Source organism: Macrotis lagotis, chromosome 4, assembly GCF_037893015.1.
Source record: "Macrotis lagotis isolate mMagLag1 chromosome 4, bilby.v1.9.chrom.fasta, whole genome shotgun sequence".
NCBI lineage: Eukaryota > Metazoa > Chordata > Mammalia > Peramelemorphia > Peramelidae > Macrotis > Macrotis lagotis.
Genome location: NC_133661.1, coordinates 48,014,306 through 48,037,869, shown reverse-complemented (window position 1 = coordinate 48,037,869; position 23,564 = coordinate 48,014,306). Strand labels below are relative to the sequence as shown.

The following is a 23,564-nucleotide window of genomic DNA, read 5'->3' as shown; positions in this document are numbered from 1 at the left end:
AGGGTCCCTGTTCTCAAGGAAAATACATTTTAATGGGGAAGACACGGGCAAATATAAGTATATATAAGATATAGAGAGAGGAGATGAAAGGAAAGGCAGTAACCATTCAACTGGAAGCAAGGGAACCAGGGGGAAGTCATTGTGGAAAGGAATAATATGGTCAAACCTAATGATTTAGAAATGTTGGCAGTTGAATGGAGAATGGATTAGGGTGGGGGGGGGGGAGACTTGAGGCTAGAAGACCATTTGGAAGACTATTGTAATCATCCAGGTAAGTGGGAGTCCAGACTAGGGTTTTGGCTATGTGTATGAAGAGAAGGGGACATATATTAAGAGACATTATGAAGGTAGAAAGGACAAGTGGAAGGGGAGGCAAGGGGGACCAGAAGGATCCTGCAGAAGAAGAAAAGAGAATTTTAGCTATGTCTTGAAAGAAGTCAGCAAAACTAAGAGGCAGAGGTCAAGGGGCAAAGTACTGATGCATGAATGAGGAATACCCAGGGTGAAGCCACAGAAAGGGGAGATGGATACTGGAGATCTGCAAATAGCTGGATCAGTTTGTGGGGGGGGGGGGGAGTAAAGTAGAAGACTGGAAAGCTAGGAAGAAATCAGATTATAGCTGTAAATCCCAAAGGAGAATTTTGTCTGATCCTAGAGGAAACAAGACAGTAGGGGAAGTCACTGAGCAAGGGAAAACTTTATGATTTAGGAAAAAAAAGGTTGGCAGTTGAGTGGAAAATGAATTAGGATTGGAAAAATCTTGAGGCTGGAAAACTATTTGGAAGACTATTATAATCAATAGGTAAGTGAGGATTGAGACTAGTGTTGTGGCTATGTATGTGGAAAGGAAGTAACCTATACAAGAGATATTAAGAAGGTAGATATGACAAGATTTGGCAATGGACTGGATATTTAAGTGAGTGAGCAGGGCTTACTCTGAGGGTGACAAAGTCTGAACAACTGAAAGGGTGGTGTTGGAAGTGATAGTAAGAGGAAAGTTCAGAAGTAGGGAGGGTTTGGGGGTAACGATAAGGAGTCTGTTGTTGACTTTGAGATGCCTATGGGACATCCAAAAAACAGTGGGAAATATATGACTACAGGTCATTGGAGAAACCAGGGCTGGAAAGAGGGATGAAAACTGAACCAATGGGTGTTGAAGAGATCATTAAGGGAGGTTCTCAGAAAGAGAAGGGAGCCTAGTATGGAGCCTAGGGGCACACCCACCTTTAGAGGCATCATGGTGATGGAGGGACAGCAAAGGGCTTTAAGATGGAGGGGTCAGATAGGTAGGAGCAGGTCCAGGAGAGTGTCAAGGAACAGAAGGTGACCAACAGAGCCCAAGAAAGTTGAGGATTGAGGATTTCCTAACAATGGAGCCACTCAACAATAAAATAGAAGCAAAGAAGTTCCTCTTACTGTAGGACTTTAAGGAAGGTCTAGGTCAGAGACGTTATCCACTAAAGCAGGTTTTTTCTCACCTTTTTTTGTGTGTCCCGGACCCATTTGGCAGTCTGGTGAAGCCTATGGACCTCTTCTCAGAATAATGCTTTTATATATATAAAATAAAATACATGGGATTACAAAGAAAACCAATTATAAAATACAGCTATGAAAATATTAAAAAAAAAACCAACAAGTTTACCAACCCTGGGTTAAAAGCCTCTGCTGAAGGAAGACAAGCATTACTGGATTTCAAACTAAATTACAAAAAAAAAGTCATTATAAATATGTTTTGAGGCTGGTTACAAAATGAAAAATATATTTAAAATGAAACAGATGAGAAAAGTACATTGTGTAAAACAGATTAGAAAAGTATGACCTAGAAGAAAACTAATATGACTCGCCTAATATTTAATAAAATAAACTTGTTCCCTTTGGCCCTGAGCACAGAACCAGAAGCAATGAAGACAAGTTCCAAGAGGCAAATTTAGGTTTCTTTCTAAGAATTTGAACTATCCCAAAGCAGAATGGGCCAACTTGAGAACTTGATGGTTCACCATTCCACAGAGCTCTTCACAGGGCTCTCAAAAATTTGTTAGGGATGTTACAGTGGGGATTCCTTTTGTGTAGAGGTGATCTCTGAGATCCCTTCTAACTCTCAAATCCTATGACTCTGTGAAATGCAAACACAAACTAATGGGAGAAAGCCCCTCTATTTAAAAGAATTTCTGGGAAAACTGTAAAGTAGTTTGGTGAAAAATAGGTTTGGACATCAACTCCAAATGGAATGGGTAGGGTAAACTTTACTACGAAACAAAAATCCAAAGTGACCATTATTATTTCTCTCTCCTCACACTACCCAGAGATATTAGCATTTCAATAGGAATAATCCTGGAGGTTTAGAGGATAATAGCTCTAGAGAAAGAAATATATGCTACAAAGATGACTAATGGAGGAAGTCAACTCTTTACCATTCACATCCTAACAGATCCCTGTCCTCAAAGAGCTGGCATTCTAAGGTTCTCCCTGGAGAGTCAGGTAAGAAGATGATTTTATAAGTTTCAGGAAAAAGCCCATCCTGAGACATCTGCCTAACTCCTATAATAATAATAACAAAAAGATGACCAAAAAGATAGATGTAGCCATCGTCTCTTGTATAGGCTGAAGATACATGAAATGGGTTGGTTGCTGGGCAAACTCTTGAGGACCTGGCTCTGCTCCTTTCCCAGGTGGGATCTCAGATAAGTCACCCAAGTCAACAAGCATTCAAAAAACTTCTATTATCATATTACAAATAAAGTGCTAAGTATGAGTGGAACAAACAAAGGCAAAATTACTAGTTCAGTCTCATAAACAAGGTCACAGATCTTGAGAGAGAAAGGATCTCAGGGGTATCTAGTCCAAGCCCATTCATTTGGAAACTGAACCAAAGAATTTAAGTTATTAATTTAAGGTTGCCCGGATTCAAAAGCTGTCAAGGCTGGCAAATGAACCCAGCTCCTGTGGTGCCAAATCAAACGTGGTACCTCCGGCTAGAATTGAAATTACTGGGAAATGAAAATATGTAAATCAGGAGACCCTGACACCCTCCTGGAAAGCCCAGCCTGGCTAGACTCTCAACACCCATGCTGCCTGGTGCCTCATTACTGCACAAACCATAGTCATTTACGACTGAGGCGGCATAGTCAAGAAGTCTGGGGGATATAGGTGGCTTTGGCATTTGTCTGAGTAAGAAAACAACAGCTTTCTGTGGTAACATTGATATTTCACTGATTGTGTCGGTCAGATAATGAACAAATGTGGTTTTTATTTTAAAAATAACAAGGACTAGGTCACGTGAGTTCAAATCTGTCCTCAGACCCTTAACTATGTGACCCTGGGCAAGTCCTGACTGTCTCAAAAAAAATAAATAAATAAAAGCATAGACATTATTCAAAGGAAAGGGATTTTAAGAAATCACTGAGTGGTCTTGGACCCCTGCAAAGCCTCCTGTTAAGCAAAGAGGTTGCTTGAGATGAAGAGTCTACTCAGGTCACTCTGGGGTTTCACATCCTATGGGAGCTACTTATACAATTGTGGGAAAAGTAGAGGGTTGATCTTAGCTCTGAAGCTAGAAAGGACCTAGGGTCAAAGAGAAGAGGACCATCTGGTTTTCCTTCCTCATTTTGTGTATGTCTGAAAAAAAATGAGACCCAGAGAGGTCAAATGATTTACTGGAGGCCACAAAAGAGGTCTATAAGCCTCTGATCTGGGATCTCCCCAAATCTATTAAGTTAATTTGCTTCTCTTATTTCACAACTTTGAATAATAATTTCTGTGGGTGGGGAGGAAGCATTTCTTCCATTTTGAGAGTACTCCTCTGATGAGACCTTGATGGCCTCCCTAAGTCATGTCCCTCCTCTTCTATCTGTCTGTCTGTCTGAGTCTTTTAGTTTTAAATACTTTATTTTTCAATTTCATATTTTCTCTCTTCTCTTCCCCTTTCTCCATTTAAAAGGCAAGAAACTAAAAACCATTACAAATATGTAGAGACATGAAAAACAAATTTCTTCATTAACTATGTTCCTGGGGGAAAAAACAGGCAAGAAAAAGAAATAGAAGAAAATTATGTTCAATAGGCCCTCTGAATTCAAGCAGTTCTATTTTTTCTAGAAGAGGACATTTCATTCACAAAAGTCTCTTAATCTCATTAGGCCTCAGTTTCCTCATGTGTAAAATGAGGAAGTGGTACTGGGCAAACTCTGAGGTCCCTGAGGTTCCAAATCTTTCTTTCTCCCTCCCTCTACCCACCAAATAGCAGGTATTCCTATATAGCTGATCCTATTTTACTTCTTTTTATCCAAGTGTGAGCTCCAATGAGTCTCTCGATCTTGCTAGGCCTCAGTTTCCTCATATATATAAAATGAGGGGTTAAGGTCCTCTCAGTTGCCTGACTTGAACTGTTGTGAGCCCCCCTCCCCAAAGTCACTGCTTGGCTCCCAGACACTCTCTGCTTCTGAATCCTTGGAGGTTTACCTGGTGAGGGATGGGGTCCGGTGGGTGGGGTTGGGGCAGAAGAGGTTGTTGGATTTCCGGGTGCCATCAAGGAAATCCTTGGCCGACTCCTTCCTCAGCTCATCCACGGCCCTGGCCTCATGCTTCACGAACCACTGGTGGGCTTCAAAGCACCTGGTGCAGATAAGCTGCTCGCACTCGAAGCACCAGAAGTCAGCCGACTCCCGGCAGCGGTTGCAGGTGGCTTCGGCCCCACCCTGGACGATGTTCTGGTAGACGGAGATCCGCCGCTGCAGGCTCTCAAAGAAGAGGTTGTCCATGGAGCGCAGGTTGGCCTCTTCGGAATAGGAGTCCAGGCATATGGGGCACTGGCCGGCCGGCTCATGGCTCTCCATACACTTGGAGCAGATGGTGTGTAGGCAGGAGAGGAGTTTGGGACATTTGGACTCTGATTTACAGCTGTGACACAGCAGGAAACAAAACTCCTCATTGATGGCCTGGGGAGAGAACATCAAGAAGTCACCCTCTGGAGTCAACCCCTCCCGCAGGTAGGACTAGAGCGGGGACTCACCTGCCCAAGGCCAGCAGAGCAATCCCTGCCTCCCAAAGAGAAGGAAACTGAAGAAAGTGAGCTATCCAAGGTCAGAGACAGAACTGGAACTCAAGCCCTCACACCCAGAGCCACGGCCCCTTCCCAGCTCCTGATACCTATTCTCAGTAACCCTTGAGTGAAACTGCTGAGGGCATCCTGCCAGATTCAAACTGCAGCTCTCCTGTCTCTCCCCCATGTTACCACTCTTTCTCCTCCCCTCCCCTTTCCTCTCTCTTTCTTGTTCTCTTCCCCTCACTATTCCTTTGACTCTGTCTCTCTATCTTCTCCCCTCCCCTAATCATTCCTGTCTCTCTCCTCTATCTCCTCCCCTCATGTGACCCCCCATATCTCCATCTCTCTTTTTCTCCCCTCTTTGTTACTCTGTCTTTGTCTATCTCTTCTCATTTTTCTTCTCTCCTTTCCTCACACCTTTCCTCTTTCTCTTTAACTTCTTTCCTGTTTCTGTCTCTCTTTTTCCTTCATTTTTCCTCCTGTCTAGCTCTCTGTCTCTCTGTATTTTCTCCCCTCACCTTTTCTCTGTCTCTATCTTTCTGTCTTCTCCCCTTATTTTTCTATCTCTTTCTCTCCTTCTTCTACCCTCCTCTTTCCTCTGTCTCTGACTGTCTCTGTCTCCTCCCCACATCTTTCCTGTCTTTGTCTGGCTTTCTATTCCCCACATTGTTCCTGTTTCTGTCTCCTCCCCTCATTGTTACTGTCTCTTCTGTCTCTCCATCTCCTCCTCTCATTGTTCCTCTTTCTATCCCCCTCCCCACCAACACCTTTCCTCTATTTCTTTAACTCCTCCCCCTCTTCTTTCCTGTCTCCTTTCCTCATTTTTCTTCTGTCTGTCTCGCTCTCTCTATATATATTTTTCTCCCCTCACCTTTTCTCTATCTCCTCTCCTCATTTTCCCATCTCTTTCTCTCCCTCTTCTACCCTCCTCTTTCCTGTATCTCTATTCCCCCTAACCTTTCCTCTGTATCTATCTTCTACCCTCATCTTATCTCCTCTCATTTTTCCTCTTTCTTTTCCCCTCATCTTTCTTCTTTCTAACCTCTCCCCTCATTTTTTCTGTCTCTCTACCTTCTCCCATCACCTTTTCTCTGTCTCTCTCTACTCCCCTCCTCTTTCCTTTGTATCTCTTTCTCCTCCCCTCATCTTTCCTCTGTCTCTCTTTCCCCTTCCCTCATTTTTCTTCTGTCTCTGTCTCTGTCTGGCTCTCTATCTCTTTGTCTGTCTATCTCTCTATTTTTCACCCTTCAGCTTTTCTCTGTTTCTATCTTTGTCTCCTCCTCTCATTTTTCTACTTTTCTCTTTCTACCCACCTCTTTTCTGTCTCTTTGTCTCCTCCCCTAACCTTTCCTCTGTATCTGTCTTCTCCCCTCATCTTTCCTGTCTCAGTCTCTCCCCTCCCCTAATCTTTTCTGTCTGAATCTCTATCCCCTTCCCTCATCTTTCCTCTTTCTCCTCTCCTCTTTGTTCCTCTGTCTCTATCTCCTCCCCTCATGTTATCTCTCTATTTCTTAGTCTCTTTTGCTCTCCCATCTCTTCCTTCATATTTCCTGTCTCTCTCTCTAGCTTCTCTCATCTTTCCTTTCTCTTTGTCTCCTCCCCTCATCCTTCCTGTCTCTACTTTCTCTGCCTCCTCCCTTCATTTTTCCTGTCTCTTTCCATCTCTTTCTCATATCTTTGCTCTCTATCTCTTTCTTCTCATCTTTCCTGACTCTGTCTCTCTTCTTCCATCATCGTTCCTCTGTCTTTCTGTCTCTTTCTTCTCCCCTCTGGCACTTTCTTTCTCCTTCTCTCATCTTTCCTCTGTGTATCTGTTTGTCTCCTCCCCTTATCTTCCCTCTCTCTCTGACTGTCTCTACTTCCTCCCCTCATTTTTCCTGTCTCTCTAAATCTTGCCCTCATTTTCCCTCTGTCTCTCTGACTGGCTCCTCCCTACATCTTTTCCCTAACTCTTTCTCTGTCTCCTCCACTCATCTTTCCTTTATCTCTATCTCCTCCTCTCATCTTTGCTTTGTCTCTGTCTTTCTGTCTCATCTCATTTTTCCTCTAACTCATTCTCCCCTTCATTCTCCCTCTCTTCTCCCCTATATTTCCTCTGTCTCTTGTCTCTCTCCCTATCTCCTCCCTTCATCTTTCCTATGTCTCTTTTTAACTCAATTTTCCCCCCTCTCATTTTTCTTCTGTCTTTGGCACTCTGTCTCCTCCCCTCATTTTTTCTGTTTCTTTCAGTCTCTTTGTCTCCTCCCCCAAACTTTCCACTGTCTCTGTCCATCTCTCCTTCCTGCCTCTTTCCTCTGTCTCTGTCATTCTATCTCTGCTCCTCATTTTTGCTTTATCTCTCTCTCATTCTGTCTTCTCCCCTCATCTTTCCTCTGTCTCTGTATCTCTCTTTCTACTCCCATTTTTCTTCTCTCTCTCTCTCTCTCTCTCTCTCTCTCTCTCTCTCTCTCCCCTCCTCCTCCTCCTCCTCCCTTATCTTTCCCGTTTCTCTCTCTCTTCCCTACATCTCTCCTCTCTTTTTCTCTGTCTTTTCCTGTATCTTTATCTCCTCCACTCATTTTTTCCTGTCTCTATCTGTCTCTTTCCTCTCCACTCATTTTTCTTCTGTCTCTGTCTCTTTATCTCTTCCCCAATCTTCCCGCTCTGTCTGGATCTCTTGTCTCCTCCCCTCATTTTACTCTATCTCTGTCTCTCTTCTATTTCCTCCCCCTCATCTATTTTCTGTCTGTCTCCTACCCTCATCTTTCCTCTGTCTCTCTCTTTAGCTCCTCCCCTCATTTTTCCTCTGTCTCTCCTTCCCTAATCTTTCCTCATCTGTCTGTCTCCTCCCTTTATCTATCAACTATCTTTTTCTCTCTATCTCTATCTTTCCTCTATCTGCTCTCTTCATCTTTCTTCTCATCCCACTTTTGCTATCTCCTCCTCTCATATGCTTTTCTTTCTCTATCTCATCCCCTCATCTTTCCTGTCTCTCCTTCTCCTCCCCTTGTCTTTGTCTGTCTCTTCCCCTCATCCATCTTCTGTCTCTGTCTCTCTGACTTTTCTTCTCATCTTTTGTCTGTCTCTTTCTCTGTTTCCATATTTTCTATCTCTGGCTGGCTGGCTCCTCCTTTCATCTCTCCTCTGTCTCTTTATCTCGATCTCCACCTTTCCTCTGTCTCCTCTCTCTTCATCTTTCTTCTGTCTCCTCCATTTTTGCTCTATCTCCTCCTCTCACATATTTTCTCTGACTCAACCTCTCATCTTTCCTGTTTCTATCTCCTCTTGTCTTTCCTCTGTCTCTCTTTCTCCTCCCCTCATCTTTCTTCGGTCTTCTCCACTCATCTTTCTTCTCTTTTCCTATCTCCTTCCCTAATCCTTCCTCTTTCTCCGACTCTTCTTCTGTCTTCTCCCCTCATTTTTTCTCTCTCCTCCCCTCATCTTTCCTGAATCTTGTCTCTTTCTTCTTCCCTCATTTTTCTTTTGTCTTGTTTTCTGTCTCCTCCCCTCATCTTTCCTGTATCAGTCTATCTCCTCCCCTCATTTTTCTCTCTCTTTATCTCCTCCCCCAATCTTTCCACCGTCTCTGTCTGTCTCTCTCTCCTCCCCCTCATTTTTTCTCTCTTCCCCCAATCTTTCCTAACAGTCTCTCTCCTCCCTGTATCTTTTCTCTATCTCTTTTTCTGTCCCCTCCTCTCATCTTTGCTCTGTCTCTGTCTTTCTGTTTCCTTTCTTTCTTCTGTCTCTGACTCTGAACCTCATTTTTGCACTCTCCCTCTCTTGAATCTCAGTATTCTCCCCTCATTTTTCTCTCTATGTATCTCTTTATCTCTTCCCCTCATCTTTCCTGTTTCTGTCTCTCTCCTCCTATCATTTTTTTTCTCTGTCTGGCTCACAGTCTATTTTTCCTCTGTTTATAGCTCCTCCTCTCATCTATTTTCTGCCTCTGTCTCCTCCCTCATTTTTCTCTCTATCTCCTCCTCTAATCTTTCCTATCACAGTCTCTCTCCTATCTTTCTTTTATCTCTTTTTCTGTCTCCTGTCCTCATCTTTCCTCAGTCTCTGTTTCCTCCCCTTATTTTTCCTGTCTCCATCTCTAGATCCTCCCCTAATCTTTCCTCTGTCTCCATCTCTCTCTCTCTCTCTCTCTCTCTCTCTCTCTCTCTCTCTCTCTCTCTCTCTCTCTCTCTCTCTCTCTCTCTCTGTCTGTCTCTGTCTCTTCCCCGTCTATCATGTCTCTATCTCCTTTCTTCTCTTCTGTCTCCTCCCATTTTTGCTCTCTATCTCCTCCTCTCATATTTTCTGTCTGTCTACCTCTTCTTCTTTTTCTTTCTTTTCCCAGCACCTTTCCTCTCTTTCTCTTTAACTCCTTCCCTCTGTCTGTCTTTTTCTTCTCTCCTCACCTTTTTCTGTCTCTTCTCACTTTTCCTCTGTCTCTCTGTCTAGTCTTTCTCCCTCTCTCTCTTTCACTTTATCTCCTAACCTCACCTTTCCTCTGTCTGTCTCTTTTTCTCCTTTCCTCATTTTTCTTCTCTCTCCTCACATTTTCTCTGCCTCTATCAGTTTGTCTCTTCCCTTTATTTTTCCTATCTCTTTCCATCTGCCTCTCTCCTCTCCTAATCCTTCCTGTCTTTGTCTCCTCCCCTCATTTTCCTTCTGTCTTTCTCGCTCTGTCTCTCTGTATTTTCTCCCTCATCTTTTCTTGTCTCTATTTTTCTGTCTCCTGTCATTTTTCTATCTTTCTCTACTTCTTCTACCCTCCTCTTTCCTGTCTGTCTCTATCTCCTCCCCTGACCTTTCCTCTGTATCTATCTCTTTGTCTCCTCCACTCATCTTTCCTCTCTCTCAGTCTGTCTTTCTCCTCCCCTAATCTTTCCCGTCTCTATCTCCTCTCCTCATCTTTTATCTATCCCCTCTCCTCTTTGTTCCTTTTCCTGTCTGTCTCTCTATCTCCTCACCTCATGTTACCCCGTCTCTTTCTCTTCCCCTCATTGTTACTCTGTTGTCTGTCTCTCCATCTCCTCCTCTCATTGCTCCTCTTTCTTTTCCTCTATCTCTCTTTTTTCTCCTTCCCTCTTTTCTGTCTCTGTCTCTTTCTCCTTTCTGTAATTTTCTTCTCTTTTCTCTGACTCTGTCTCCTCCTCTTATTTTTCTATCTCCTTCTTCTACCCTCTCCTTTCCTCTGTCCCTCCTTCCCTAACCTTTCCTTTGTATCTGTCTCATCTCTCTCTCTCTCTCTCTCTCTCTCTCTCTCTCGCTCTCGCTCTCGCTCTCGCTCTCGCTCTCGCTCTCGCTCTCTCTCTCTCCCCTACTCCTCCTCCTCCTCCTCCTGTCTTTCCTCTCTTACTCTCCTTTCCTGTCCTCATTGTTTCTCTGTCTCTATCTCCTCCCCTCATGTTACCTCTCTCTCATATTCTCTGTCTCCTCCCCTCATCTTTCCTGTCTTTCTATCTCTCTTTCTCTGATCCTATTTATTCCTTTGTCTGTCTCTCCATCTCCTCTTCTCATTGCTCCTCTTTTATCTCTTTTTCTGTCTCCTGTCCTCATCTTTCCTCAGTCTCTGTTTCCTCCCCTTATTTTTCCTGTCTCCATCTCTCCCTTTTATCTCCTCCTATCACCTTTTCTCTGTCTCTCTTTCTCCTGCCCTCTTCTTTCTTCCATCTAACTCTCTATTTCCTCCTCTCATTTTTCCTCTCTTTTCCCCTCATCTTTCCTCTATCTCTTTCTCTTACTCCTCCCCTCATTATTCTCTGTGCCTCTCTCTGTATTTCCTCACCTTACCTTTTCTGTCTCTCTTCCCCTCATTTTTCCTTTCTCTGTCTTTTTCCATCTGTCTCTCTCCTCCCCAATCTGTCCTGTCTTTCTGTACCTTTTTTCAATTCTCTCTCTCTCCTCTTCTCCCTCCCTCTTTCACTTTATCTCCATCTCTGTCTCTCTAGCTCCTCCTCTCATTTTTCCTCTTTCCCCCACACCTTTCCTTTATCTTTCTTTTTAACTTCTTTCCTCTGTTTCTATTTCTGTTTCCTTCCCTCATTTTTTCTGTCTCTGTCTGTCTCTCTGTATTTTCTCCCCATCTTTTCTATCTCTATCTTTCTGTCTTCTCCCCTAATTTTTCTATCTCTCTCTCCTTCTTCTACCCTCCTCTTTCCTCTGTCTTTGACTGTCTCTGTCTCCTCCCATAACCTTTCCTCTGAATCTGTCTCCTCCATTCATCTTTCCTGTCTGTCACTGTCTCTCTCCCCTCTTCTAATCTTTCCTGTCTCTTTCTATCTCCTCCCCTCATCTTCTGTCTCCTCCTCTTTCTTTCTCCTCTCTCTGTCTTTCTCCTTCTGTCTTTCTATCTCCTCCCCTCTTTCTATCTCCTCCCCTCATGTTACCTCTGTCTGTCTCTCTCTTCCTCTCACTGTTACTATCTGTCTGTCTCTTCATCTCCTCCTCTCACTGTTCCTCTTTCTTTTCCATGCACCTTTCCTCTATCTCTTTCTTTTTAACTCCTCCCTCTTCTTCCCTCTGACTCTCTCCTTTCCTTATTTTTCTTCTGTCTCTCTGAATTTCCTCCCCCCACTTTTTCTGTCTCCTCCCCTCCTTTTTCTATCTCTTTCTTCTCCTGTCCTTCTCTTTCCTGTCTCTTGTTTCCTCCCATTCTTTCCTCTGTATCCCTTTATTTCCTCCACTCATCTTTGTCTGTCTCTGTCTCTCTTTCTCCTCCCCTCCTCTTTCCTCTATCTCTTATTTTCTCCCCTCACTGTTCCTGCCTGTTTCTGTCTCCTCCCCTCATGTTACCCCTCTTTCTGTCTCTTTTTCCTCCCCTCATTGTTACTTTGCCTTTGTCTATCTCCTCCTCTCATTGTTCCTCTTTCTTCTCCCAGCACCTTTCCTCTACTTCTTTCTCTTTAACTCCTTCCCTCTTCTGTCCTGTCTCTCTGTCTCTCGCCTTTCCTTATTTTTCTTCCCTGGCTCTCTCTGTGTATTTCCTGCCCTCACATTTTTCTCTGTCTCCTCCCCTCATTTTTCTTCTCTTTTTCTTCTACCCTTATCCCTCCTCTGTCTCTTCCCCTCATTTTCCTCTCTTCCTCTCTTTTTCTCTTTCTATCTGTATCTCTTCCACTAATCTTTCCTGTTTCTTCCCCTCATTTCTCTCTGTCTGTCTCTCTCTCTCTCTGTGTCTGTCTCTGTCTGTCTGTCTGCCTCTCTCTTTCTGACTCATCTTTCTCCCTCCCTCTATCTCCTACCCTCACCTTTTCTGTCTGTCTCTCTCCTCTCCTCAACTTTCCTCTCTCTCCTTTTGTTTCTGTCTCCTCCCCTCATTTTCCCCATCTCTTTCTATCTCTTTGCCATATCTTTCCTATCTCCATCTGTCTCTTTTTTCTCCCCTCATCTTCTCCATCTGTCTCGTTATTCTCCCATCACCTTTCCTCTGTCTTTCTCCTTTCCTCATCTTTCCTGTCTCTTTCTATTGCTCTTTTCCCTCCTCCTCATCTTTCTTGTCTGTCTCTCACTCAGTCCTCCCCTCATTTTTCTCTATCTTTGGCTCTCTCCCTCTTATCTCCTCCTATCACTTTTTCTCTTTGTCTATCTCTCCCTCCTCCCCTCATCTTTCCTCTGTCTGTTTTTCCATCTCCTCTCCTAACCTTTTCTCTGTATCCATGTGTCTCCTCACCTCATCTTCCCTGTCTCTTTCTCCTCCCCTCATTGTTTCTCTCTCTCTCTCTCTCTCTCTCTCTCTCTCCCTTTCCCTAATCATACCTGTCTCTCTCTATCTCCTCCCCTCATCTTTCCTCTGTCTCTCTCTTCTTTGATCTTGTCTCTTCTATCTTTGTAACTCTTTCTCTCATGTTATACCCCCTCTGTCTCTGTCTCTCTTTCCCCTCCCCTCATTGTTATTCTCTATCTTGTCCTCTTATGTTTCCTCTTTTCCCTGCCCCTTTCTTCTCTTTCTCTTTATAACTTCTTTCCTCTGTTTCTATCTCTCTTTCTTCTTTCCTTATTTTTCTTCTCTATCTCTGTTTCTCTCTGTATTTCCTCTCCTCACCTTTTCTCGGTCTCTGTCTTCTCCCCTCATTTTTCTTCTACCCTAATCTTTCCCCTTTCTCTATCTCTTCCCCTCATTTTTTCTCCCTCTCTTTCCATCTGTCTCTCTCCCCCTAATCTTTCCTGCCTGTTTCTTCCCCTCCTCTCTCTTCCTCTCTCCTTTCTCCCTCCCCTCTTTCTCTTTAACTCACCCTCACCTTTTCTGTTTCCTCTCCTCATTTCCTTATTTTTCCTATCTCCTCTCATCATCTTTCCTGTCTCTCTTTCTCCTTCCCTCAACTTTCCTGTCTTCTTTTCTTTCTCTGTCTCCTCCCCTCATTTTTCCCTTTGTCCCATTGTCATATCTTTCCTATCTCTTTCTGTCCATTCCCCCCCATCTTCCCTGTCTCTCCTCATCTTTCTTCTGTCTCTACTGCTCTTTTGTCTCCCCTCATCTTTCCTGTCTGTCTCTCACTCTGTTTCTTCCCCTCATTTTTCTCTATCTCTGGCTTTCTCCCTTTTATCTCCTCCTATCACCTTTTCTGTCTTTGTCTATCTCTCTTCCCCTCATCTTTCCTCTAGCTGTCTCTCTTCCTCCTGCCCTCTTCTTTCTTCCATCTGTCTATCTCCTCTCATTTTCCTCTCTTTTTCCCCATATTTCTCCTCTATCTCTTTCTCTCCAACTCCTCCCATTTTTCTTCTATCTCTGTATTTCCTCCCCTCACCTTTTCTGTCTCTCTGTCTCTTCCCCTCATTTTTGCTTTCTCTGTCTCTTTCCATCTCTCTCCTCTCTTAATCTGTCCTGTCTTTCTGTCCCTTCCTCTCATTTCTCTCTCCCTCTCCCTCCCCCCTCTCTCAATCTAGTCTTTCTCCTTCCCTCTTTTTTACTTTATTTCCTACCCTCACCTTTTCTCTGTCTGTCTCTCTATCTCCTCTCATTTTTCCCCTTTCTTTCCCCTGCACCTTTCTTCTCTTTAACTTCTGTCCTCTGTTTCTGTCTTTCTCTGTCTTCTTCCCTCATTTTTCTTCTGTCTCTGTCTGGCTCTCTGTCTCTGTATTTTCTTCCCTCATCTTTTCTCTGTCTCTATCTTTCTATCTTCTCCCCTAATTTTTCTATCCCTTTCTCTCCTTCTTCTACCCTCTTTCCTCTGTCTCCTCCCCTAACCTCTCCTCTGTATTATCTCTGTCTCCTCATCTTTCCTCTATCACTGTGTGTGTCTTTCTCCCCTCCTCTAATCTTTCCTGTCTCTATCTCCTTCCCATCTTTTCTCTCTCTTCCCCTCCTCTTTGTTCTTTTTTCTGTCTTTCTGTTTCCTCCCCTCATGTTATCTCTCTTTTTCTCTGTATGTCTCTCCCCCTCATTGTTACTCTGCATCTCCATCTCCTCCTCCTCTCACTGTTCCTCTTTCTTTTCCCCACACCTTTTCTCTCTTTCCAACTCCTTCCCTCTTCTTTCCTCTGTCTCTCTCTTTCTCCTTTCCTTATTTTTCTTCTCTCTCTGAATTCCCTCCCCCCACTTTTTCTGTCTCCTCCCCTCATTTTTCTATCTCTTTCTCTCCTTCTATCCTTCTCTTTCCTGTCTCTGTCTCTTTGTTTCCTTCCCAACCTTTCCTCTGTATCCCTTTGTTTCCTCCACTCATCTTTGTCTCTCTTTCTCCTCCCCCTCCAGTTTCTTCTATCTCTTGTTTTCCTCTCGTCATTGTTCCTCTATCTCTGTCTCCTCCCCTCATCTTTCCTGTCTTTTTAACTCTTTCTCCTCTCTCTTGTTCCTGTTTATCTCCTCCCCTCATGTTACCTCTCTGTCTCTTTTTCCTCCCCTCATTCTCTTCCTCTATCTCCTCCTCTCAGTGTTCCTCTTTTTTCCCTGCACCTTTCCTCTATCTCTTTCTCTTTAACTCCTTCCCTCTTCTTTTCTGTTTCTTTCTCCTTTCCTTATTTTTCTTCTGTCTCTCTCTGCATTTCCTCCCCTCCCCTTTTCTGTCTCCTCCCCTCATTTTTTCTTTCTGTCTCTTCTTCTTCTACCCTCATCCTTCCTCTGTCTATTCCCCTCACTTTTCCTCTCTTTCCAACTGTCTCTCTCCCAATCTTTCCTGTCCTGTTTCTTCCCTCATTTCTCTCTCTCTCTCTCTCTCTCTCTCTCTCTCTCTCTCTCTCTCTCTCTCTCTCTCTCTCTCTCTCTCTCTCCTCCCCTCAACTTTCTTCTCTCTCCTTTTCTTTCTGTCGCCTCCCCTCATTTTTTCCTCTGGCTCTTTCTCTCTCTTTGTCATACCTTTCTCTCCTCTCTTCATCTTTCCTCTGTCTCTTTCTATTGCTCTTTTCCCTCCCCTCATCTTTCTTGTCTACTTCTCATTTAGTCTCCTCCCCTCATTTTTCTCTATCTCTGGCTCTCTGCCTCTTATCTCCTCCTTTTCTCTTTGTCTATCTCTCTCTCCTCCCCTCATCTTTCCTCTGTCTCTGTCTCTCTTTGTCCTGTCCTTTCTTCCATCTCTTTCTCCTCCCCTCATTTTTCCTTTTTTCCTTCATCTTTCCTCTTATCTTTCTCTCTAACCCCTCCCCTCATTTTTTCTGCCTCTCTCTTTACTTCCTTCCTTCACCTTTTCTGTCTCTCTCTCTACTCCCCTCATCTTTCCTGTCTGTTTCTGTCTCTCCCCATAACCTTTTCTCTATATCTATCTGTCTCCTCCTCTCATCTTCTCTGTTTCTGTCTCTCTTTCGCCTCCCCTTCATTGTTCCTCTCTGTTTGTCTCTCTCTCTCCTTTCCTAATCATTCTTATCTTTCTCCTCCCTTCATCTTTACTCTGTGTCTCTTTCTTCTCTCCTCTTTTTCCCTCCATCTCTCTCTAATTCTTCCTCTCATGTTACCCCCGACTCTGTTTCTCTCACCTCTCCTCATTGTTACTCTCTATCTTGTCCTCTCATTTTTCCTGTTTTCCCCACCCCTTTCTTCTCTTTCTCTTTAACTGTTTATGTCTCTCCTTCCCTCATTTTTCTTATGTCTGTCTTTGTATTTCCTCCTCTCATCTTTCCCTTTCTCTCTCCTTTTATGTCTTTCTCTTTCCCTAATCTTTCCAGTCTCCCTGCTTCCTCTCCTTATTTCTCTCTGTCTCTTTTCCCTTCCCCTCCCTTTTATCTCTTTCTCTTCCCCTCACCTTTCTCTGTCTCCCCGTCTCCTCCACTCAATTATTCTCATTCTCTCTCTCTCTCACACACACATCTCTCTCCCCTCTTCTTTCCTATCTCTATTTCTCCTCCTCTAATCTTTCCTCTGTGTCTCTCTATGTCCTCCTCTCATTTTTCCTTTCTTTTCCCCTCAAATTTCTTCTATCCTTTTTCTTTAACTTCTTTCCTCTATCTCTCTTTCTCCTTCCCTCATTTTTCTTTCTCTATCTCCTCCCATCACCTTTTTTCTGTCTTTGTCTCTCTCTCTCCTCTCTTCATCTTTCCACTGTCTGATTTTCTATCTCCTCCCCAACCTTTTCTCTGTATCTATTTTTGCCTTCTCTGCTGATCTTTCCTGTCTCTTTCTCCTCCCCTCATTGTTCTGCAGTTCATCTCCTCCCCTCATGTTAACATACTATCTCGTCTCCTTTCCTCATTTTTTCTTTCTTTCTCCTACTACTCCCTTCATTTCTTCTGTCTGTCTCCTCGTCTTCATTTTTCCTGTCTCTCTGTCTCTTTTTCCTTCTCTCATTTTCTCTCTTTCTTTCTCCTTCCCTCATTTTTTGTCTCCTCCTCTCATGATTTGTCTGTCTCTTTCTCCTCCCCTCATCTTTCCTCTGTCTCCTTCCCTCATCTTTCCTCTTTCCCTGTCTATTCCCTTCCCTCTTTTTCCTGCATCTCTTTATCTCCTCCCCTCATATTTCCTGTCTGTCTCCTCCCCTCATTTCTGTCTCTCTCTTTCTCTAATCTCCTCCCCACCCCCATCTTATCTTTCTCTATCTCTCTATCTCCTCCCTTCCTATTTCCTCCATCTCTTTCTGTCTCTTTCTCCTTCATTCATCTTTCCTCTGTCTCTTGTCTGTCTGTCTCCTCCCTTCATTTTTTCTTCTCTTTCTGGTTCTCTGTCTCCTCCCATCACCTTCTCTGTGTCTATCTCTTTCTCCTCCCCTCATCTTTCTTCCTATCTCTTTCTCATCTCATTGTTCTTCTGTCTCTGTCTATCGCCTTCTCTAATTTTCTCTTTTCCCCCTCATCTTCCTTCTAACTTCTAACTCCTTCCCTCATCTTTCCTCTGCCACTGTTTGTCTCTGTCTCCTTCCCTATCTTTCCTCTCTCTTTCATTCTCTCTACCTCCTCCCTTCATCTTTCCTCTATCTTTCTATCTTCTCCCCTCATCTTTGGTTTGCTGCTTTTCTTTCTCTCTCCCCCCCCCCCTCAACTTTCCTCCATCTTTGTCTGGCTCTTCTCATCTTTCCTGTCTCTCTGTCTCTGCTCATTTTTGTTCTGTCTCTTTCTCTGTTTCCTCCCTTCACCTTTCCTTTCTCTGTCTCTGTATCTCTTCCCTTCATTTTTTCCTATGTCCCTCTTTCTCCTCGCCTCATCTTTCTCTTCTCTTCTCTCTCTCTCTCCTCTCTCTCTCTCTCTCTCTCTCTCTCTCTCTCTCTCTCTCTGTCTCCTCCAATCATTTTTCTTCTGTCTCTGTCTGGTTTTGTCACCTTCCCTCATTTTTCTCTATCTCTATCTCTGTCTCTCTACCTCCTGTCATCATTTTTTCTCTTTCTTTCTCCTACCCTCATCATTCTTTTTCTCTGTCTTTCTATCACCTCTTCTCATTTTTCCTTTCTTTTCCTATCATCTTTCCTTTCTCTCTAACTCCTTCATCTTTCCTGTCCCTATCTCTATCTCCTCATTTTTCTCTATTTCTGTCTCTCTCTCCTTCCCTCCTCTTTCCTCTGTCTCTGACTGTCTCTGTCTCCTCTCATGTTTCCTGTCTTTCTCCCCTCCCCTATTTTCCTGTATCTGTTTCTCCGTCTCTTCCCCTCATCATTCCTCTTGCTCCTTCTCTTGTCACTTCTCCTTATCTTTCCTCTGCCTCTGTCTTTCTCTGTCTCTTCCCTTCATCTTTCTTCTATCTCCTTCTGTATCTCTGTCTCCTCTCCTCATTTTTCTAAGGTGTCTGTCTCAGAAATCTGGGAAACAATTTTCAAATCTAGGGTTCTGATAAATGTCTCATTAATAAAATATATAGAGCACTGAATCAAATTTATATTTTTACAAGTCATTCCCCAATTGATAAATGATCAAAGGATTTGAAAAGGCAATTATCAAAAGAAATTAAAGCTATATATATATATATATATATATATATATAATCATATAAAATGCTCCAAATTATTACTGATTAGAGAAATGCAAATTAAAACAACTATAAAGTACCACCTCACACCTATCAGATTGGTTAAGATAACAAAAACAGAAAACAATCAATGGTGGAGAGGTGATGGAAGAATTGGGACATTATCTAACCATTCTGGAGAATAATATGTAACTATGCCCAAAGAGCAATAAAACTGATCATATGCTTTGACCCAGAAATAAAAATACTAAGCCTATATCCAGAAGAAATCATAAAAACATGAGAAAATTCCCACATAATCCAAACTATTAATAACAGCTCTTTTTGTAGTGGCAAAGAATTAGAAATTGAGAGGATGCCCATCAATTGGGAAGTGGCTGAACAAGTTATAGAGTTATAGAGCACAATTATGTCACAGAGTACGATTGTTCTATTAGAAACCATGTATGGAATGAATTATAGGAATTGAGGTTGAGCAAAGGAAGCACAACCAAGAGAACATTGTTAACATTAACAAAAGCATTGTGAGATGATCAACCTAGATGGATCCCCCACCCACCCACCCTCAGCAGTTCAGAGAGCTAGAACAACCTTAGAAGACCTGTTTTTTGGGCAATGCTATCCACATTCAGAGGAAGGAAAAACAATACAAAATGAAGAAAAATCTACAGAATATGAATGAATAATATGTTCACTTTTTTAAAAATTTCTCTTATATTATCCTTCCTTATATTTCCATACTTTTCTAATCTGTAAATACATCAAACACAAATATATATATATATATATGTATGTATGTATGTATGTATGTATGTATACACACACACACACACAGTTCATCAGACCATTCGCCATTGAGGGGAAGGGGGTGGTAAGGGAGGGTAGATGGAAATTACGTAACTTATAAATATGCTCATACATATGGATGAGTGTTGAAAAAGATTCCTAACTGTAACTGGAAAAATAAAATTGTCGAAAAAATAAGATGTCTGTCTCTTTCTCCTCCCCTCATCTTTCCTGTTTCTCTTTCTCCTCCCTTCTGTCTCTGTCTGTCTCTCTGACTCCTCCCCTTATTTTACTTCTGCCTCTGGCTCTTTCTCCTCCCATCATTTTTCTGTCTTCTGCCTCTCTGTTTCTCTCTACCTCCCCCCCTTCACCTCTTCTCTGTCTCTGTCTCTGTCTCTATCTTTCTTCTGTCTCTCTCTCTTCTCCTCAATGTTTCTTTCATCTTCTCCACTACCTCTGACTGTCTTTCTAACTCCTCCCCTCATTTTTCCTGTTTCTCTTTTTCTCCTCCCTATTTTTCCTCTATCTACTCCCATCATTTTCCTTGTCTCTCATCTCCTCCCCTCATCTTTTCTCTGTATCTGTATGTCTGTCTCTCTCCCATCTTTCTCCCATATCTTTTTCTTCCCTCATCTTTCTACTATCTCTGTCTCTATCTCCTTCCCTAATCTTTTTTTCTACATTTGTCTCTCTCACCTCCCCTCATCTTTCCTGACTGTATCTGTCTTCTCATCGTTCCTGTCTCTCTTTCTCTTCCCCTAATCTTTCCTCTATTTGTCTACTCCTCTCATCTTTCCTCTATCTCTTTCTAACTCTTTCCCTCTTCTTTCCTGGATGTCTGTCTTTTGTCACCTCATCTTTTTATTGTCTGTTTGTATCTCTGACTCCTCCCTTCACCTTTCCTGTGTCTCTTTCTCTTCTTTCCTTTCTGTCTCCTCCACTCAACTTGCCTCTCTTTCCATCTCCTCTCCTCATCTTTCCATTGTCTCTGTTTGTCTTTCTTTCTCCTCCCCCTTTTTCCTGTTGCTGTATATCTCTGTCTCCTCCCCTCATCTTTTCTCTATCTCTGATGGTCTCTATCTCCTCTGATATTTGCTTTTTTTTGCTCTTTATCTTCCTTTCATCTTTCCTCCATCTCCTCCTCTCACCTTTCCTGTATGTCTGACTCTGTCTCCTACCCTCATCTTTTCTCTGAATTTGTCTTCTCTCCTCATCCTTCCTATTTCTGTCTTCTCATCTTTCCTCTACTCTTTCTGCATCTCACTACTTCTCCTCTCATCTTTCTAAGATGCCTGTCTTTCTGTCTCTACCCCTCATCTTTTCTCTCTCTGATGTCTATCTCCTCCTGATTTTTGCTTTTTTCACTTTTTATCTTACCCTCATCTTTCTTCTATCGCCTTACCTCATTTTTCTGTCACTCTCATATCTACCCCTTCATCTTTCCTCCATCTCTATCTCCCCCCTCATTTTTCCTGTCTGTCTCTCCTTTATCTTCTTCCCTCATCTTTCCCCCATCTCTGTGTATCTCAGTCTCTTTGCTTCATCTTTCCTCTTGTCTCTATCTCTTTTCTTCAGCTTTCTGAGATGTCTCTCTCTCATCCCTGCATCTTTCCTCTATCTCATTCTCCTGTCTCCTCCCCTCAACTATCCTCTGACTCTATTTGTCTTTTCTCATCCTTTTTGTCTCCATCTTTTCTGTCTCCTCCCCACATACTTCCTCCTGTCTCTTTCCCCTTCCCTCTTTATTCTTCTGTCTCTGTCTGAATCTGTCTCCTCCCCTGATTTCTCTCTCGCGCTCTCTCCTTTCCTCATTCTATCTCCTCCTCTCATCTACCCTCTGTCTCTTTCTATCTCCATCTTTCCTCTATCTCCTCCCTTCAACTTTCTTCTGTCTCCTCCCATTTTTGCTCTCTATCTCCTCCTCTTATATGTTCTGTCTCTTTCTGTCTCATCCCCTTATCTATTTTTTGTCTCCGACTGTCTCTCTGTCTCTTCCCCTCGAGATCTTTCCTTTGACTCATTTTTCTGTCTCTTTATCTCCTACCCCAATCTTTCCTCTTGTCTCCTCCCCTCATTTTTCCTGACTCTATCTTCTCCCTGAATCTTTCCTGACTCTGGTTCTCTCTCCCTCTCTTCCCTGCATCTTTCCACTATAGCTTTTTCTGTCTTCACCTCATCTTTCCTGCCTGTCTCTGTCTTCTCCACTAATTTTTTCTTTCTTTATTTCTGTCTCCTTCTTCCATCTTCCCTCTGTCTCTATCCCTCATCTATCCTGTCTCTTTTCTCTATCTCCATCCTTCCTCCATCTTCTCCCCTTCAGCTTTCTTCTGTCTCCTCCTACTTTTGCTCTATCTCCTCCTCTATTTTCTGTCTTTTTGTCTCTTCCCCTCATCTTTCCTGTCTCTATCTTCTCCCCGAATCTTATCTATCTCTGTCTCTTTCTACTCCATCTATTCCCTTCATCTTTCTTCTGTCTCCTCCCATTTTTGCTCTATCTCCTCTGCTCATATTTTTTTTCTCTTTCTCCATCTCATGACATCATGTTTCCTGCCTGTCTCTATCACCTCATCTTTCCTCTCTTTCTCCTCCCTTAATCTTTTTTTTCCCAAGGCAATGGGGTTAAATGGCTTGCCCAAGGCCACACAACTAGGTAATTATTAAGTGTCTGAGGCCAGATTTGAACTCAGGTACTCCTGACTCCAGGGTCAGTGCTCTGTCCACTGTGCCACCTAGCTGCCCCCACCTCCCTTAATCTTTCTTCTGTCTGTCTTCTCCTCCTAATTTTCCTATCTTCTCCTCAAATCTTTCCTCTCTCTCTCTCTCTCTCTCTCTCTCTCTCTCTCTCTCTCTCTCTCTCTCTCTCTCTCTCTCTCTCTCTCCTCCCTGCATCTTTCCTCTCATAGGTTTTTCTCTTCTATCTCCTCATCTTTCCTGTTTCTTTGTTCTACCCTCATCTTTCCTCTGCCTCTGTCTCTCTTCTCCTCCCCCATTTTTCCTATCTCTATCTCCTTGTCTCAGCTTTCCTCTCTCTCTCTTCCCCATCAACCCTGTCTCTATTTCCATCTTTCCTGTTTCCTTCCTTCATCTTTCTTCTATGTCTTCCACCCCTATTTTCTATCTCACTCCCTTATCTTTCCTGTCTCTACCTCTCTCTTCTCACCTTTCCTCCATCTTTATCCTTGCCTAATATTTCCTGTCTCCTCCCTGCATCTTTCCTCTATCTTCTCCCTTCATCTTTCCTCTGTCTCTGTCTCTATTTTCCCTCTATCTCCTTCCCTTATTTTTTCTTTGTCTCTGCCTCTGTCTCCTCCCCTCATCTTTCCTCTGTCTCTTTTCTCTCTATCTCTATCTTCCTCCATCTTCTCCCTTCACCTTTCTTCTCTGACTCCTCCTATTTTTGCTCTATCTATATACCCTCCTCATATTTTCACTGTCTCCTTCCCCTCATTTTTCTCTTATCTCTGGCTCTCTCTTCTACCTCCACCCTCATCTATTTTCTGTCCGTGTCTCTGTTTCTCTCCTCATTTTTTCTGTCTCTGTCTCCTCCCCCAATATTTCCTGTCTGTCTCCTCTCATTTTTTCTATCTCTATCTTCTCCCCCAATCTTTCCTGTCTCTTTCTCCTCCCTCTATCTTTCCTCTATCTCTTTTCTGTCTCCTCCCCTCATCTTTTCTGTCTCTCTGTCTCCTCCCCTCATCTTTTCTGTCTCTATCTCTGTTTCCTACCTCATCTATCCTGTCTTTTTCTCTCTAATTCCATCTTTCTTCTGTCTCTTCCTGTTTTGGCTCTATCTCATCCTCTCATATTTTTTCTCTGTCTCATCCCCTAATCTTTCCTGTCTCCATCTCTTTTTTCATCTTTCCTGTCTCTCTTCCTCCTCCCCTTTCTATCTCCTCTCTTATACTGTCTCATCCCCTCATCTTTTTTGTCTATCTCCTATCATCTTTCCTGTCTTTATCTCCTCCTCTGATCTTAGCTGTTTCTTATCTCCTTCTCCAATCTTTCCTCTGTCTCTGACTGTCTCTTTTCCCCTCATCTATCTTGTCTCTTTTCTCTATCTCAATCTTTCCTGTTTTCTCCTTCATCTTTCTTCTGTCTCCTCCCATTTTTGCTATTTCCTCCTCTTATAACTCCTGCCTCCTCCCCTCATTTTACTGTCTCTCTCTCTTCTATTTCCCCCATCTACTTTCTCTCTCAGTTCCCCTCCTCATTTTTTGTCTCTTTCTCCTCCCTTCATTTTTCCTGCCTCTATCTTCTCCCCCAATCTTTCCCATCTCTCTCTCTCCTCCATCTCTTTTTCTCTGTCTCCTTCCCTAATATTTTCTTTGTTTCTCTCTCTTCCCTCATCTTTCTTCTGTATCACTGGTCTCATATATTCTCTGTCTCTTCTATCTCCATCTTTCTTCTGTCTCTCCCATTTTTGCTATCTCCTCCTCTCATATTTATTTTGTCTCT

General features: G+C 43.0%; 1 protein-coding gene across 2 annotated transcripts in view; it reads right to left on the bottom strand.

Moving 5' to 3' along the window:
• PML (PML nuclear body scaffold) overlaps nucleotides 1-23,564 on the bottom strand; it is a 76,694-nt gene that overhangs the window by 23,833 nt on the left and 29,297 nt on the right. For both annotated transcript variants that reach the window (XM_074232688.1, XM_074232687.1), the window contains one exon: nucleotides 4,456-4,931. In XM_074232688.1, coding sequence (XP_074088789.1) covers nucleotides 4,456-4,931 — 476 coding nt within the window. The remainder of the gene's footprint in view (nucleotides 1-4,455; nucleotides 4,932-23,564) is intronic.